The sequence below is a fragment of the Solanum lycopersicum genome, chromosome 3, assembly GCF_036512215.1.
Source record: "Solanum lycopersicum chromosome 3, SLM_r2.1".
NCBI classification, from domain to species: Eukaryota; Viridiplantae; Streptophyta; class Magnoliopsida; order Solanales; family Solanaceae; genus Solanum; species Solanum lycopersicum.
The window spans coordinates 55781524-55798253 of NC_090802.1; the positions used below are offsets into that span (position 1 = coordinate 55781524).

Sequence of the window (16730 nt, forward strand, 5' to 3'; positions counted from 1 at the left end):
TTATAGTCATTTTTCTATCATATTTTTCAAGATATTGTGTTTATTATAGGAAAATTACAAAAATTCCTCCTTCAAGTTTACTTATTACTCTTATCCCCTATTAGTTTTAAAAATACCTAAAATTTCTCATTTTTAAGTTAAATGACACGGATATAAAAATGCGACAAAAATAGAGGCGAATACAAAAATGTAACAAAAAATGAGGAGGATACAAAAATGTGATAAAAAATCAAACAGATACAAAAATATAAAAATGAGGCGGGTTCAAAAATGTGAGAAAAATAGAGGCGGATACAAAAACGTAACATAAAATGAGACGGATACAAAAATATGATTAAAAAACATATGGATACAAAAATGTAACAATGAGGCGTATACAAAAATATGAAAAAGATAGAGGTCGATACATGTAACAAAAAATGAAAATACAAAAATGTGATAAAAAATTAGACGGATAGGAAAATGTAAAAATGAGGTGGATACAAAAATGTGACAAAATAGAGGCGGATAAAAAAATGTAACAAAAAATGAGGTGTGATAAAAAAAATCAAACGGATAAAAAGATATAAAAATAAAACGAATACAAAAATGTGAAAAAAAATGAAGCGGATACAAAAATATTATAAATATGTGTCAAATTTTAATAAAAACGAGACGAATAAAAAAATATGACAAAAAAGGAGGCGTATACAAAAATATGACAAAAAATATATAATCTAGCCGTCATTTTTTTTATTGTAGTGGCCTTTTTATGTATCCGTATTTTTGTATATTTTTAAAGTATATTTTAAAGGATTTTATTCATTAAAAACTTATAAGAGATAAATAATCATTTAATTTTAAAAATATGTTATTTATGTCATTTGCCTTATTATATTTATAGTGGAGTAATATTTTAAATTACCATTCTATTTAATATTTATAATTATTTAGATATTATATCAATCAATAACGAATAACTATTACAAACAGAATAATTATATGTATATTATTATTTTACCAATTCAATTAATATCAAATAAATGAAATATTAATTAAAATTAATTATGTAAACAGGAATGAGAAAATAAAAAGATCAAAACAACGATAGAATTAAACACGTAGATAAGAGGGTTTGACAATAGCCTGTTTAAATATTATAGTTATATTATAGTAGAACAAGGACAAAGCAAACACGAATATCTTATTGTATGATCTAGCCACGTGGTACGCCCTCCTTAGAAGAGCTTCTTTTTCTTTCTCTCTTGAAAAAAATATAATCAAATACTTCTTCCGTCTTAATTTATACTTCTTCATCGTGCCATCATATTATTTTGAAATATTGAACAATATTTATTTATTTTATAAAAATAATAAATTATTTTATATTTAATTTATAATTTATTTTTATTATTAATCTTAGTTATTTGTCACTTAACCTTTTAAAATGTTTATTTATTATATTCAAATAATAATAATTAATTTTCATTTTATAATTTCTTAAAAAGCGTGTAAAATTAATTATAGACACATATTATTAAACAAGGAAAGTATAACATTGTTAATGTATATTTTTTAAAGTGAAATTTTTTATTTTAATTGCGTATTCAAGGAATTTCTAAAAGTTTTTGATAAGAAAATCATATATAAAAGTCACATAAAAATTATTATAAATTATTTATTTTAAAATATATAAGAATATATGAATAATATTATTTGAATTAGGGTGTTCGTCAATTTAAATCGATTATTTATCAAATTAAAATCAAATTAAATTAATTAATTTTTAAATTATTAAAATCAAATCAAATCAAGTACAATATATATTTATTGATTTGGGTGTTATCAATTTCAATTGGTTTGATTTTTCAGTTATTAATCATACAATTATTATTTTTTAAACAATATTCTTTCAAAAGAAGAGAAATACGATAACAATTCATTTAAAACAAATAAATAGTTAGGACGATAGCATTACAAAACTTGTGATAACTGAATTAATTGTGAATAAAATATTTTAATTTTTCTCTACCATTTTGATCTAAAAGGAAGAGATAACGACATTTAGGTTTTACAAAAACTTATCATAGACAAATATATACATGTGATCAATAAAAAAAATATTCTTTATCTTAGACGTTTTTTCTTTAATAAATAAATTATAAATAAATTTGATAAAAACATATAGTATACAATACTTAGATGCATGTATAAAAAATATATATACGAAATTTATACATTCGATTAAATTAGTTTTTAAGTTGATCCAAATCTAAATACAATTTGATTAAATTATAAAGCTTAAATTGATTTATCTCCAAACCATAAATTTTCTACTATCAAACTATTACTATTATAAATCCAAGGGATAATTTGATACGGTGTATTAACAAATATAATGCATACCTTAATTATATTTAATAGTAACTTTTTTGTTTTGTACATTTTTTATGCTATATATAATTAATGTTTTGATTAGTTATGCACTCTATTACGTATTGAGAACTGTACTATTTTTAGATATTGGTAACTAAATAATTTAATACATTGGTTAGTATGATTAAAGACCAATTATGGCTCAAAAATAATTTTACATCTTTTCCCCCAAATTAAAAATAATAATTTTACGATTAAAAAGATTTGTATACAATATATATATATATATATATATATATTATTTTTATACATTCTACTGAACTACTCCTAAATATAATAATGGAGGGTGATTAAATTAGAAACAGTTGAGCAAGACTCGTGTCAAAGAAAGAAGGTCCGCAACACACAATTCGTGTTGTAAGCTTATTGATCTACTTTGTCCACCTAAATATTTCTTTACACGTGGTCCAAGAAAAACATTTTATGAATACCATCAACGGCCAAGATTTGTCCACATTTCAGTTCATCGTTCAATTGACACCAACTATACTTTTTTTTTTTAAATGTCTGCCCGGGTCAATGACGGGCAGTTGCCCGCAAGTAGGCCGCCTCTCCCCCATCTTCTTATATTTATATGGCTTCTTCTCTCCATGTGAATCCTTACATTTCTTATTCATCTACGTATTGTTTCCTTGGAATTTATCAGTTGTTCAATTCGGTAGTTTTAGCGATTGATTGATCAAACAGAAGAAGAGTGAGTGTATACGATTTTCTTTTAAGTTGCGGAATGTCTTTTGGCGAGACTAGAACTATAGCTCCAACCGAACCGAGTACGGAAGCTGCAAGAAGGAGACGCATGGAAATTCATCAGTTTCGATTTGTTGCCAGCGATATGGCGGTGGCTCCACCGAGTAGTATGGAGAATGGAAGGAAGAGAAAGAAATTGGAGAAAACTGTGTCCGTAAAAAGCTATGATAGTAAAGAGAAGAAGCAATTCAAGTTGGAAAGAATTGTTTCCCTCCCACTTTCGCTGCCGTGCACTGATGTGGGTGAAAAGAAGCTAGCAGAGAATAAAGAAACCGAAACGAACGCTTTGGATTTGACGGAATCTGCATCTGTATCGTCGAATATTGAGCGCCAGGGAGTCTCCGACTGTCCGAAATTCGGGATGACATCTGTATGTGGAAGGAGAAGAGATATGGAAGATACGGTGTCGATCTACCCGTCGTTTCTTCAGGATAAACATGAAAAGTCCAGCATCTTACATTTCTTCGGTCTCTACGACGGCCACGGCTGCTCTCATGTAATTAATCTTAACATCAACCTGCTAGGTCTCCTTTTAATGTATGCAATTTCCTCTTTTTTTGCTAATTTTGTTGAATGGTTACTTATGTAGGCGGCGATGAAATGTAAAGATAGAATGCATGAGATAGTGAAGAACGAGGTTGAGAGCGCAGGAGAAGCTACATGGAAAGAGATGATGATTCAGAGCTTCTCAAAAATGGACAAAGAAGTAGTTGAATATTCGAAAGGAGCTGGAGGTACACAAACTGCGGATTGTAGATGCGAACTTCAGACGCCGCAGTGCGATGCCGTTGGATCCACTGCTGTCGTGGCCGTCCTAAATCCAAACAAAATCGTCGTGTCCAACTGCGGCGATTCTCGCGCTGTGCTCTGCAGAAACGGTGTCCCAATTCCTCTGTCCACTGACCATAAGGTGTGTACCAAATTAGTAATTCCTAACATTCTCTTTCTGTTACTGTAAATAGTATTTCTAAGTCAGTGTTTTGTTTCTGTTTTTTAGCCTGATCGACCCGATGAACTCAATCGGATTGAAGAAGCTGGCGGTCGTGTAATCTATTGGGATGGTGCGAGAGTTCTTGGAGTTTTGGCTATGTCTCGAGCAATCGGTAAGCATATTAGTTAAATAAATGGTCAATGATGATAATTTAACTGGTGATTTGTCCTTTAGACTTATATTTTGTTTGGAACATTTTTCAGGTGACAGTTACTTGAAACCGTATGTTACATCTGAACCGGAGGTGACCATAACGGAGAGAACAGTGGAAGACGAGTGTTTGATATTAGCTAGCGACGGGCTATGGGATGTTGTGTCAAACGTGACAGCATGTGGTGTGGCTCGCATGTGCTTGCGATCTGGGCAGAACTCTGACCAGGCTTGCACTGATGCATCAATCCTCTTGACAAGGCTGGCTTTGGCTCGGCACAGTTCGGATAATGTTAGCGTTGTCGTTGTTGATTTGAAAAGAGGTCTATAGGGGATTATTAATTTATATGTTTTGCATGTACATGTACTTGTTTCAATTTTAGAGCTAGCCAAACAATATGATTTTCATTTATCATAGGCAAGATTTTTCGCGGTTGGTTCCTGCGATGCAATGCAATGCAACTCTCCTAATGAAAGAGAAACTGCTTGAGCTGGAGAGCCTCTGTTGTATTACTAAGTTGGTGTTCTGGACATTCGAAACAGATAGCCTACTTTTGATTTTTGCAGGCTTTGTTTTCTGCTCAATTGGATTGTTTTTATTGTTTAAAAGTTTTTGCACATTTATTGGAGAAGAAACTTCTACGAGTTAATTCCTTCATTCGCTATTGTTTGTGATGGTTTCAATTTTTAGAATAACTATAAAAATTTTAGAGATGTATTTTTTTATCATACTAAAATATAAAAATTGTAATTTATACTATTTTTCATAAAGTTTTAGAATATCTAAATTTTTTATTTAAAATATTTAATTAATGTGATTTAATTTATCGTTGAAAATTAATTAAATTGATTTTTGATAAATGTATTAGGACAAACAATTTTGGTGTCTGTCGGACTGAAGGACTATTTGTTTAAATAGTTCTTTGAATACTTAGCAAGCAATTATAATTGTGGTATCCTACTCTTCAAACTAACCGTAAATAATCTTCAAAGCTCTTGAAAGCACAATAAACAACATTGAATTAAATAAAGCAGCAAAGAACATTCCAAGATTTGTATTAGAAGCACTGGCTCTTGTATTAACACATGAACAAGCACTTGATTCCAGACACTCTTTAAACTACCGTAAATCTTCAAAGCTCTTGAAAGCACAATAAACAAATATGAATTTGTTTATACACAGCAGCAAATTACTGTGACTCTAAAGAAGAATTATCTTGTGAACAATAGTAAGGGAGTTTTGAGCACATTGCTCAAAGGTGAGAGATTTGTGTCATCTCAAGTGATTAGGATAGAAAATGAAAAGGCCAGTGTTGATCAAAATTTTAAAACATGAGAGTTTGTTCTGGGAGCAGCCCACTCGACGCGTAGAATTAGATTGTCATATCCATACCCATTAAGCTTGTCGATGGCCCTCTGAGCATCCTCCTTGTTTACAAAATTAACAAATCCAAAACCTCTGCTGTCGCTAGTCTTCTGGTCTATAGCTACATAGACCCGACTTACTGGACCAAAAGGCCTGAAAAGCTCAAGCAAGTCAGGTTCTCTAGTGTCTTCTGAGAGATTAGTGACACGAACTGAGTTCTCTTCATTTCTACGTCTCATTTCTGTTCCAGCAGGTCTCTCTGCACCTGCTCGTAAGCTTGGTGGAACGTAAGCTCCCTTCACAGCTCCACCCGGCATATTTGCTTCTGCCACTGGGGGTTTGTCGACAAAACCTTCAGATGGTTGAGCAAGATCCTTAAAAGGGCACTTAGATGTCCAGTGATCACCCTTCTTGCCACAAGTTCTGCACACCATTAGAACAGCACCTCCTTTAACAAGCTGAGCCATTGAGTCTCCTGCTGTTTTGGAGTCTTCAGCTTTAGAACCTGTAGGCAGCACAAAGAAATTACACTAGTTTAGCACATTCCGTGATTCTTTGATGAGCAATACTATATTTTCAAGATAAACGCAAAAACATGATCTTACCTATGCAACACAGGTTCAATCCAGCTATAAACAAGTCTGGTATTTAAGTGGACAAGAGTAGAAAGGCAGGCTTAATCATCTATTGAGTTTCAAGACATGTGTTGTTCGCTCTTGAAGATTTATCGGTTATCATATATATATAAACATACAACAGAAAATACAAGCTACATCGAGCAAATTGTCTTCTAAAAAGAAGAGCAAAATAACCAATTTATATGAAAATAACCAAATAAAGTGACATGAGCTCCACACAGTACAGCAAAAGTTTCAAGTTACTACAGGTACAAAATAACAATGGTGCAGCCATGTGCTTCAACGTTTAGAAAATAAGTGATGTGGTTAATTAATGGCGCTATGTGATGCACATAAAAGATTGTATGATACAAGTGCAACTTGAAACCTTAACTGTGACAACCACACTTCACATTTATATTAAGCTATGATGACATTTAACTACAGAAACTCAATACTATTAGCTTCATCATTCAATATCTAGATGATTATGACTCAACTAATAATCATTATCCCACAAAGTCACTTTATTTTATTGAAAAGAAAGAAAATGTTTATGAGACGATAATTCTATCATCAATTGTATGCATACATAAACTCCAACAAGCAAAAGAAACACATTTAGATTATGCAATAAACATTACTTATTTTACATCTTGGATACCAAACCAATATATCACACACATATATATATATGTAGATGTAATGCAAAATGTGACCTGGGGCTCTGGGTCTTTCAAGCAAGATCTCTTCAGTAGAAACCATGGTGAGTCTACTTCCAACATCTTCATGAACAGCGTCACCGAATTTAGGCCAAGCCCGACGTTCAATAGCTCGTTTGCTGAGACGAGCCTTGGCGAGCTTTCGAATGCGGGTGGTTGTAGTGATCTTAACCTTATTTCCATCGTCATTGAATTTGTACTCTATGGTTTTTTTAATTCCATGTTCATCAGGTCCAATTATCTGTTTTGGTGGAAGAAGGAAATCGAGGTCCTCACCGTCATCTTCCTCTAGCTCCCCCCATCTGATCTTGCTACCTCCATTAGAAACCATTTTTGTTGAGTTTGCCAAGCACAACACTTCCAAATTCTTGTTTGTTCCTTACAAACACCGATGCGCAAAATACGGTTTTACTACTCCCACACAATTCCAAAACAGTTGAATCTTTTTTTTTTAATCTCAGTCTCATTATTTTAAATCTCAAATTCTCCAAAATGTTTAATTTGAGAATTTTATATTATAATGTCACATTTTTCAAACACAAAAATTGACCCACAAAAAATAAACACCAATCATTTGATATTTACCTTTCTTTTAAGAATACAAAGCGAGGAGATAATAACTCACATATAGTTAATCAACTATAAATTTTTTTTCACTTAACTTTGATTTTAAATTCAAAAGTAACTTACTTATAAACTTTTTTTCTCAAAAAGTTAATTAACTATGAGTTTTAATTCAAAAATAACACACTTAAGATGGGTTTCTCTCTAGAAGAGTCACTCAAACTAATATATATCCGCATAACGAATACTCACATTATTAATATCCGAATAACTAATATCCACATCGCAAATACCTGCATAACTTTATCCACTTACCAGATTAAACAACCCCTAAATAGTCCATAATGTGATTACCAAACAACCCTTAAATAATCCATAATGTGATTAAGTCAATATAATTATAATTTGATACAATGTTGAACCATTAGTACTTTTATATCTGTTTTCCCTTATTTACACATTCAAAAAAAATTTAGATATGAGCAAAGCCCATATATTGAATTGGGGGGGGGGGGGGGGGGAGGGCGTAGGGGGTGATTGGAGGGGTTTAATCATAAATGGCTTGAGTCCAAAAGTGACTCAAGCCTAAAACACAACCTCTGCAGCTAAATCGATCAAAATGGAAACACAGAGGAAGATAATGTCAGAACAAGAAGAATCTTTCCAGTACATCGAAGGACGTTTGTTGGAGCTCCAAAAGTCCTTCTCTCTTTGACATAATCATGACAAATTTTAATTAAACTTGACTTGTATTCATTTGGGTGCTCAAAGATCTCATGAGCACCATGAAACCACCTCGGTGAAGATTTCTTCCGTTCAACACTGTTGTCAGCTTCCTTCTTCAAGGTAAGGACCAATTCCTCTAATACTTCCTGAATCAACTTTAATTGGAAGAAATACACTCATCTATCCTTAAATTGTGCAGATTGAGCACTAAAGAACTAATACCACTACATCTTAGTTAAGGATATGTTGGGTTTTAAAAGATGTGAATGGAAATTGAAGAGCTGCAACTTTTACGAACAGTTGCGACTTTTATGAAAAGTTGTGACTTTTCCGAAAGATTGTAATATTTCCAAAGGTTTGTGGACTTTCCCTTTGAAATCAATCATGCATGCCCTCAACATATCATCTAGAGTCGAATAGTGCGCTCTGCTTGCCCGTCAGTCTGATGATGAAAGACACTACCTAAGTTCACCTTTGAACCCATTTTCTGAAAAGATTTTCAAAACTATACAGTAAATTGCGCACCTCTATCTGAAATAATGGAGACCAGAACTCCGTGAAGTCTTACCACCTCTTGAATGTACAACTTAATATAATCATCTATCGAATGGGTAGTATTTACTGATAAAACTTGGGCTGATTTTGTCATTCTATTAATAATCACCCAAATATAATCATGCTTCATGCGAGACTTTGGTAACCCCGTGATGAAGTCCATATTAATCATCTCCCACTTCAATTTCAGAAGTTCTATATGCTGAGCCAAACTCCAGGCCTTTGGTGTTCTACTTTAACTTGTTGACAATTCGGGCATTTGAAAACAAACTCAACAATGCCCTTCTTTATACCTTCCCACCAATATACTTTTTTCAAATTGCAGTACATCTTTGTGGAACCTCGATAAATGGAATATCTGGATCTATGAGCTTCCTCCATGATCCTCTCCTGGATTCCATCCACTAAGGGTACACACAATATACCTTGATATCTCAATACACCATCTCCCTCTTGTTCGAATGGGATGTTGGTCATTCTTTTCTTTCACTTCTGACGCTAAGGATGATTTAGTTCCATTCGTCACCACTATTCTTCCTTCTCTGAAATCCATTAGTTGGACTCCTAAGCGTGCAAGTCTATGCATACATCTTTTGCTAGTTCTTTCTTTTCTTCCTCAAGATGGTTGGTACTACCCATAGGCAACCTGCTTAAGGCATCAACAACCACATTATCCTTACCTGGGTGGTAAAGAATGCTCATGTTATAATCTTTGAGAAATTCTTACAATCTTCTTTGTCTGAGATTAAGTTCTTTCTGATTGAACACATTGTAGGCTCTTGTGATCAGTGAATATATTAACATGAACACCATATAAATAGTGACACCATATTTTCAAGGAAAAAACTACAACAACCAACTCTAAGTCATGGACTTTCAATCGTCTAGAAGCATATGCTATAACCTTGCCATTCTGCATTAGGACACAACCCAAACCAACTCTAGATGCATCACAATACACCATAAAACCTTGAGTACCCTTCAATAAGACCAAAACTGGCATTAGTCAACCACTTCTTCAATTCCTGAAAACTTTTCTCACAAGCTTCAGACCATTGAAACTTGATTATTTTCTAAGTCAACTTCGTCAAAGGAGATGAAATGGACGAGAAACCTTTTACGAATCTTCTATAGTAGCCAGTTAAACCCAAGAAACTCCTAATATCAGTTAGAGATGTGGGTCTAGGCCAATTCTGCACTGCCTCAATGTTCTGGGTATCGACTTCAATACCATCACTGAAAACTATGTTACCCAAGAATGCCACAGATTCAAGCCAAAAGTCACACTTAGAGAACTTGACATATAACTCCCGAAGGAATATTTTGAGTTGACTAGCATGATCTTCTTCATTCCTTGAATAGATTAGTATGTCATCAATGAAGATGATAACAAACATATCTAAATAATGTTCGAAGACTCCATTTATAAGTTCCATGAATGCTGCGGGCACCTTGGTCAACCCAAAGGACATGACCAAAAGCTCATAATGCCCATATCTAGTTCTAAAAGTTGTCTTTCGAATATCACATTTCCTTACTCTTAACTGATGGTAGTCTTATTTGAGGTTAATATTAGAAAAACAAGAAACACCTTGAAGCTGATAAAAAAGATCATTAATTCTAAGAAGATGATACTTATTCTTGATGGTAACCTTTTTACACTGACAATAGTCTATACACATCCTAAGGGAACCATCTTTCTTTCTCACAAATAAGATAGCGTCTCAAGGTGATACACTTGGTTGACTAAAAGCCTTATCTAACAGATCTTCAACTTTTCTGTCAACTCTTTCAACTCTGCTGATGCCATTCTATATGGTGAAATAGAGATAGGACGAGTATTTGGAATGTTGTCTATGCCGAAGTCTATTTATCTTTCAAGAGGGACTCCGAGTAGATAATCAGGAAAGACTTTTGGAAACACTTTTACTACTGGAAATGACTGAATATGAGGTACTTCAACACTTGATTCATCAACTAGGACTAAGTGATAGACACACCCCTTAGAAACTAACCTCCCTTCCTTAAGGTACGATATGCCATTAGGTACAGTTGAACTGCTTTTCCACTCTAGGAATGGATCATTTGGAAACTAAAACTTGACAACTTGAGTTCTACAATCAATCGAGGCATATCAAGCGTGAAACTAGTCCATATCAAGAATGACATCAAAGTATACCATGTCTAACTCAATTAAATCAGTCATGATACTCTTGTGATTGACGGATTTGGGACAATCACGACTGCTAGAATGGACTCACCAACACATCTAGAAACATTGACTGATTCACTAAGTTGCTTAGGAATTATATAGAAGTTCATAACAACATATGGAGTTACAAAAGATAAACTCGCTCGTAGGTCTAGCAAAACATAAACAGTAAAGTCAAAGACTTGAACCATAGCAATGACAACATCTGGCGAATCCTCTTGCTCTTGATGATTATTGAGAGCATACAAATGGTTTGTTCCTTTGCCAATACTGGAAGTAGTTCCTCTAGGTGCAACCTTCTTTTGTGGAGCAACTGAAGTAGACTAGACTCTATTCCCCAAGTACCATTTCCCTGCTTATTCTTTGGACACTCTCTTATAAAATGCCAGTCTGATCACACTTAAAACAACCAGAGGAGCCATAACGACAAACACAAGAGTGATTTCTACCAAACTTGGCACAGGTAGGAGGCTTCCTACCTCCTTGCGCCACATTACCCTATGAATAGACATGTTTAACTCTGGAAATCTAACCATAGTACTCACCCTTGTTCTTAGGTGTAGGTGCACTAACAGACGATGAAACATGATCCATCTGTTTCTGTTGGAAGTTTAGCATTTCTCTTCTACTGCCTAGACTCATTACCGGTCTTAAAATGTTTGTTCTTGAACTCTTTTTATCTCTCAACTTTTTTTCCTTTTACCTGCTGCACATAGATCATCAACCTTGAAATTTCCATGTCTCCAAAAAGCATTGCTTCCAACCCTCTTTTCTTGATGAACGACCCAATCCAATAACAAGCAAACTCATTCTGCTCCTCATGTCCTTAACCATTTTCGGAGCATGATGAGATAGTTGGGTGACCTTCAACCCATACTCATTCACACTGAGAGAATCCTTCTTGAGTGTAAGAAATTCCCATACCGTAGCCTCTTTCAATTCCCGGGGAAAGAAACGCCCAAAGAAAGTTTCTTCAAAACAGGCCCAACTCGGATGTGGCGCATCCTCATCTCTACCCTCCTTTCACTGATCAAACCAAGTCCTAGCAACATTTTTCAGTTGATATGTAGCTAGATCAACTGTTTCAGAATCCGCAACATGCATCACATCAAATACCTTCTTAAGTTCATAAATGAAATTCTCCAGATCCTCCATAGTACTTGAACCGGTGAAACATTGATGGTTCATCCTCAATAACTCATGAATCCTTGATGTGTCAGCCTCTTCTTATCGAGATTCTTGTTGTTGCGCAACTTTGTTAGTCACTTCTTGGCTTAACATCCAGATTACTTCACGGTATTCAACATTAGTGACTTCCCCTTGAGGTTGCACGTTTGGTGCATTAAGTACCCCTTGTTTTTGTTGTTTAACATTCGTTCTTGCGAGTAGACCTGTGAATGCTCTTCGTGGAGGCATGATTATCTGATATACACACAAGCACCAATTAGAGGGAAACTTTGTAGAGATGAAACTCTAATGCAGGAAAAGAGAGTGAAAGAAGTGAAGGAATTCCTAGATATAGCAGCTTCCTAATTATAGATGTGGCACGCTTCACATCGATAACTATGATTATACAGACACAACTTCATAGACTCCCTATGAATCTTGAACTCTAGTCTCTAATACCAAGTTCGTCATGTCCTGAGCCTATATCCTGGGTGTGGTCGGCACTTGATAACCATTTTTGGCCTCGAGCGAACCTTGGTCTAACTCACTTAACTCAACGCAAGAGAATAATCATAAACTTAACTGAACTGAAGAAAATGTAAATACTGAGAATGTCTTAAAACTGAAACATTAAAACTTGGCCAAAACTGGCAACCCAAGTCTTTCACACTAAGGAATAATACTTAAAGACTCAAAGGACTAACATTTGATTGTGTATCTATAAAACCTCTAAAACTGAGATGGATGTTGGGAAAAACCCCACAACATCCTAATGACTAAACTAGAAAGCAAGTAAAATAGTCCTCCGGAATGCAAGGAGGCTCACCTGTGACTCTGGAGTGCTCAACTCGATTAATGGTGCGTTGGATGCCGATCCTTGTTACGTGCGTTTGCATCATGATATGATGCAGGACAACTGGTATTAGTACATTGAATGTATGAGTATGAAAGTTGGAATACTAAACAACATAGGCTTGATAGGGAAGTCTGAAGAACTTCCTAGCTCAACTCAATTCAACATACTGGATTCATTTCAATATAAAGCAATTTAAAAGCAAGTGCAATATAAAGAAAATATATTTAAGAATATGCTATAAACTCTTTGTGTATGCAAAGACACTATTAAATCTTAGATGTATATAAAAATACAAATAAACTGTGTATATAAAATAGAAAATACATCAAATTCCCCTGTTGGCATGAAAACTCGCTTTAGTACTTACATTACACGGGTGTTTATATACCCCCCTTAACATGTTTGATGTGAATTATTTTCAACCTTCAGAGCTCCAGCCTCCTGCGCGTGTTGATACAACTTTCAAGGGCGCGTATTCATCTTTTAGCATTTTTAAAAAATAAAATTTTACCCGCGAACGGTAATATCCGACCCGTTACATATTTGAATGTAAATCTTCTTTTGTAGAACCCTAATTTCCTATTCTCCTCACCAACTCAATCATCCAAAAATGGTGACCTAATTCATGCTTTTTTTCTTTATTTTTCTCAAATCTTAGCTCTTCAAACCTAAAAGTTGAATCTCTGAAGGAATAATTGTTCTTCAAAATGTAAGATTCGAACCTATTCTTCTTTATATTTTATTTTGATTTTTATTTCCTCCTTTTTTTATTATCTAGTTTTTTTTCCAGATTCTCGTTAATTCTTGCACAAAATTGTAGCACACAATGCGATCAATTGATTTGAAAAATCTTTGTATGGAACAAGATGATTATACTACGAAGAAAAAAGTTTATTGTAATCATGGAGTTGTGGTGCGTTTGAAAACATCTTGGACTTCCAATAACCCCGGAAGAAGATATTGGTCATGTCCTTATTATGGGGTAAACATCATTTTTGTTTATTTTCTTTTAGCCGATTAAGAACTTGATTACTAATTCCTTCATCCTTTTTCATTATTGAAGGGTCTTAGATCTTGCAACATTTGGTGTTGGAAGGATAAAGAGAATATTGATTCGAGGTCAAAATTTGTGATTCCTAAACTAATACAGAAATTGGGTGAGCTTGAGAATATAGTAGAATCGTCTCAAACCTCAGCCACTGCATTTGAATTGGTTGAGGATACTGAAGAAGTTGACAAGTCGGGAGATTTCAAACAAGATGATGATTGTCTAGGTATGAAATTAAAAATGTTGCAAGAAGAGGTTGAGAACATGAAAGTAATGCAGAATAAATGGAGAAGAACCTGTCAGAATGTGCTCTTTTTTGTTGTAGCTTGCTGTTGTATTATGGTAATAACTATAAGCTATTGTTTCTAGGTGATGTATAAGAAGAAAGGTTCAATGAAGTTACGTTAATCTCTTGATATAGTGAGATCAATGTTGGAGTAGTGTAGCACTGTTTATGTTGTAATCAATTAGGTACAAGACTCTTCTGTAATGAAGTGTGTGTTCTTCTTATTCTGTTAATGGAATTTGTTGGTTTATCTATCTCATTTGTGTTATATTTACAACTACATTCACATTATTGCAGTCACAACTGCATAATTGTACATGTAAAAGTAATGCAAAACTGGTTGCACAATTGTTTCAAAAAGAGAACTAAAATAACAAACTATTGTTGCAATCACAATTGTATAATTGTTTCAAACATAGATCAAACTAACGCACTTACAGCTGCAACATAATTATTTCAAAAATAAACATAGATCAAACTAATGCAGTCATAGCCGCATAATTGTTCTAAAAACAGATAAAATATCAATCTAAAGCAATCACAACTGCATAATTATTTTAAAAACAAGTAAAATATCAAACTAAAGTAGTCTTCATATCAAACATCATCAACATTAGACCTTGTTCTCCTTTGTTTGTTTTCTCTCATATCTTGAATACCTTGTTGAGTTAAAACATCATTCCCTTTCCATTTTAAGCCTAATCTTTGGTTTGTGATGCCCAATATTTCCAGTCATTATTGAAGAGTTCATAGGCATTCAAGTCTACATTCACAACATAAACAGTGTCTTAGATGCTTCGTAAGTTACAATTGAAAAAGGTGTAAAAATTTAAGACAACTTATATTGTGGATTGTAAAACCACTCTGTGTATGTAGTATCCCCATTCCAACCTTTCTTGGCCTCTTCACTCCTCCAGTAACACCAAGAACATCAGTAGCAGTAGCAACTACACCAGTTCCTCTTCCTCTTCCCCCTCCAGCTACACTACTTGCAGTTCCTCTTCCCCTTCCATCTACACCAGTTCTAGTTCCTCTACCCCATCCACTAGGACCAAAACCATCGACATCAACACCAATCCCTGTTTCATTAATAGATCCAGTTGCAGTTCCTCTTCCCCTTCTAGTTTCAGCTAAACCAATGTCAGTTCCTCTTCCCCTTACAGTAGCACTAGCCTATAACATAAGTTGATTAACAAAAATATTAGACTGATAAAGATGTAAAATAACAATTACATGAATTACTATAAACATTACCTGTTTTGTATTACCTCCTTATCGACCTCTTCCTCTCTTTGTGCTTGATTGTGATTCAGTTGGTGCTGTAGAAGAGCCAACACTTGACCTAGTTGAACTAGTATTTTTTCCTCTCCCATTTCCTCTTCCTTTGCCTGCATTAGGTTGATTACTCAACTTTCAACCCCTCTTATTATGACCCTTTGTATGAAAAAGACTGTAAGTTATCTCAACACCTCTATTAGACAATTTTCCAATTTTTTTACATTCTGCTCCTTTCTCATACACTTTCTAGGACTTTCTGGTAGTGTTCTGATAACAAGTGGTAATACAAAAGGGTTGGTCGATTGTGGCCACATTTCCATGTTAGTAACTGGTTGAATGTAGTGACTATATGCCTTGAGATACGTCTCTTTGGTATACCAATGTGCAACATAGTTAATTGGCTCCAATTTTCTAAAATGAAGTGCAACTATAACATGACAACAAGGTATTCCTCTTAGCGTCCAAGATCTACAAGTACATGTTTGTGTGACTAGGTTCACAATAAATGTGTTATCCCAACTGTCCTTAACCTCAAAACCACATTCACTATTCCATTCAAGGTTACAATGCATCGACTTTGTTGTGTTCTCTGTTAATACCTTTAAGGCCATTGGAAATATGTTTGTTATCCAAGTATCACTTAACTTTTTCTATTCTTCTCATCACTTTTACCCTTACTTCTTCAAGCACTGTGATGATAGTTTTGTGTCTTGCCCCCAAAATCCATGAATTAAAGCTTTCAGCCATGTTGTTGTCAACACTATCACAACAGCTAAAATACTTAAAGTATAATTTAGACCACTTTTCTATATTGTAGTACAATAAGTTATCAATTATTCCATTGCCTAAATTCTCCATATGATCCAAATTTGTTTTCAATTCTTGTTCATATGTAGATTTGACACATCTACAAAACAATTTCTTCTTTTAATGCCTTTCCAATTGATATACCAGTTGACTAGAACATGTCTTGCACAAAATCTTTGTTCTGCATTTGGCAGAATTTCTTGAATAGCTTTGTGAACACCCT

General features: G+C 34.2%; 2 protein-coding genes across 2 annotated transcripts; one reads left to right on the top strand and one right to left on the bottom strand.

The window, feature by feature from the left end:
* Nucleotides 1-3018: 3018 nt before the first annotated feature.
* PP2C-2 (protein phosphatase 2C AHG3 homolog) lies at nt 3019-5063 on the top strand. Its single transcript, NM_001247763.2, is given in 4 exon segments — nt 3019-3658; nt 3752-4072; nt 4160-4265; nt 4357-5063. Coding segments are annotated over 4 exon segments (1221 nt in total). The 5' UTR covers nt 3019-3142; the 3' UTR covers nt 4635-5063.
* A 427-nt stretch (nt 5064-5490) lies between these two features.
* Nucleotides 5491-7443, bottom strand: LOC101267876 (uncharacterized). Its single transcript, XM_026030006.2, has 2 exons — nt 7006-7443; nt 5491-6174 (listed from the first exon to the last, which is right to left on the bottom strand). The coding sequence occupies exons 1-2, from the start codon at nt 7337-7339 to the stop codon at nt 5621-5623; spliced, it is 888 nt and encodes a 295-aa protein (XP_025885791.1). The 5' UTR covers nt 7340-7443; the 3' UTR covers nt 5491-5620.
* Nucleotides 7444-16730: the final 9287 nt, after the last annotated feature.

Excerpts from the sequence above, each read along its gene's own strand:
- LOC101267876 (XM_026030006.2), bottom strand. The coding sequence starts at position 7,339 with ATGGTTTCTAATGGAGGTAGCAAGATCAGATGGGGGGAGCTAGAGGAA. Across the intron at positions 6,175-7,005 it reads TGAAAGACCCAGAGCCCCAG|GTTCTAAAGCTGAAGACTCC; the intron begins GTCACATTTTGC and ends TGCTGCCTACAG.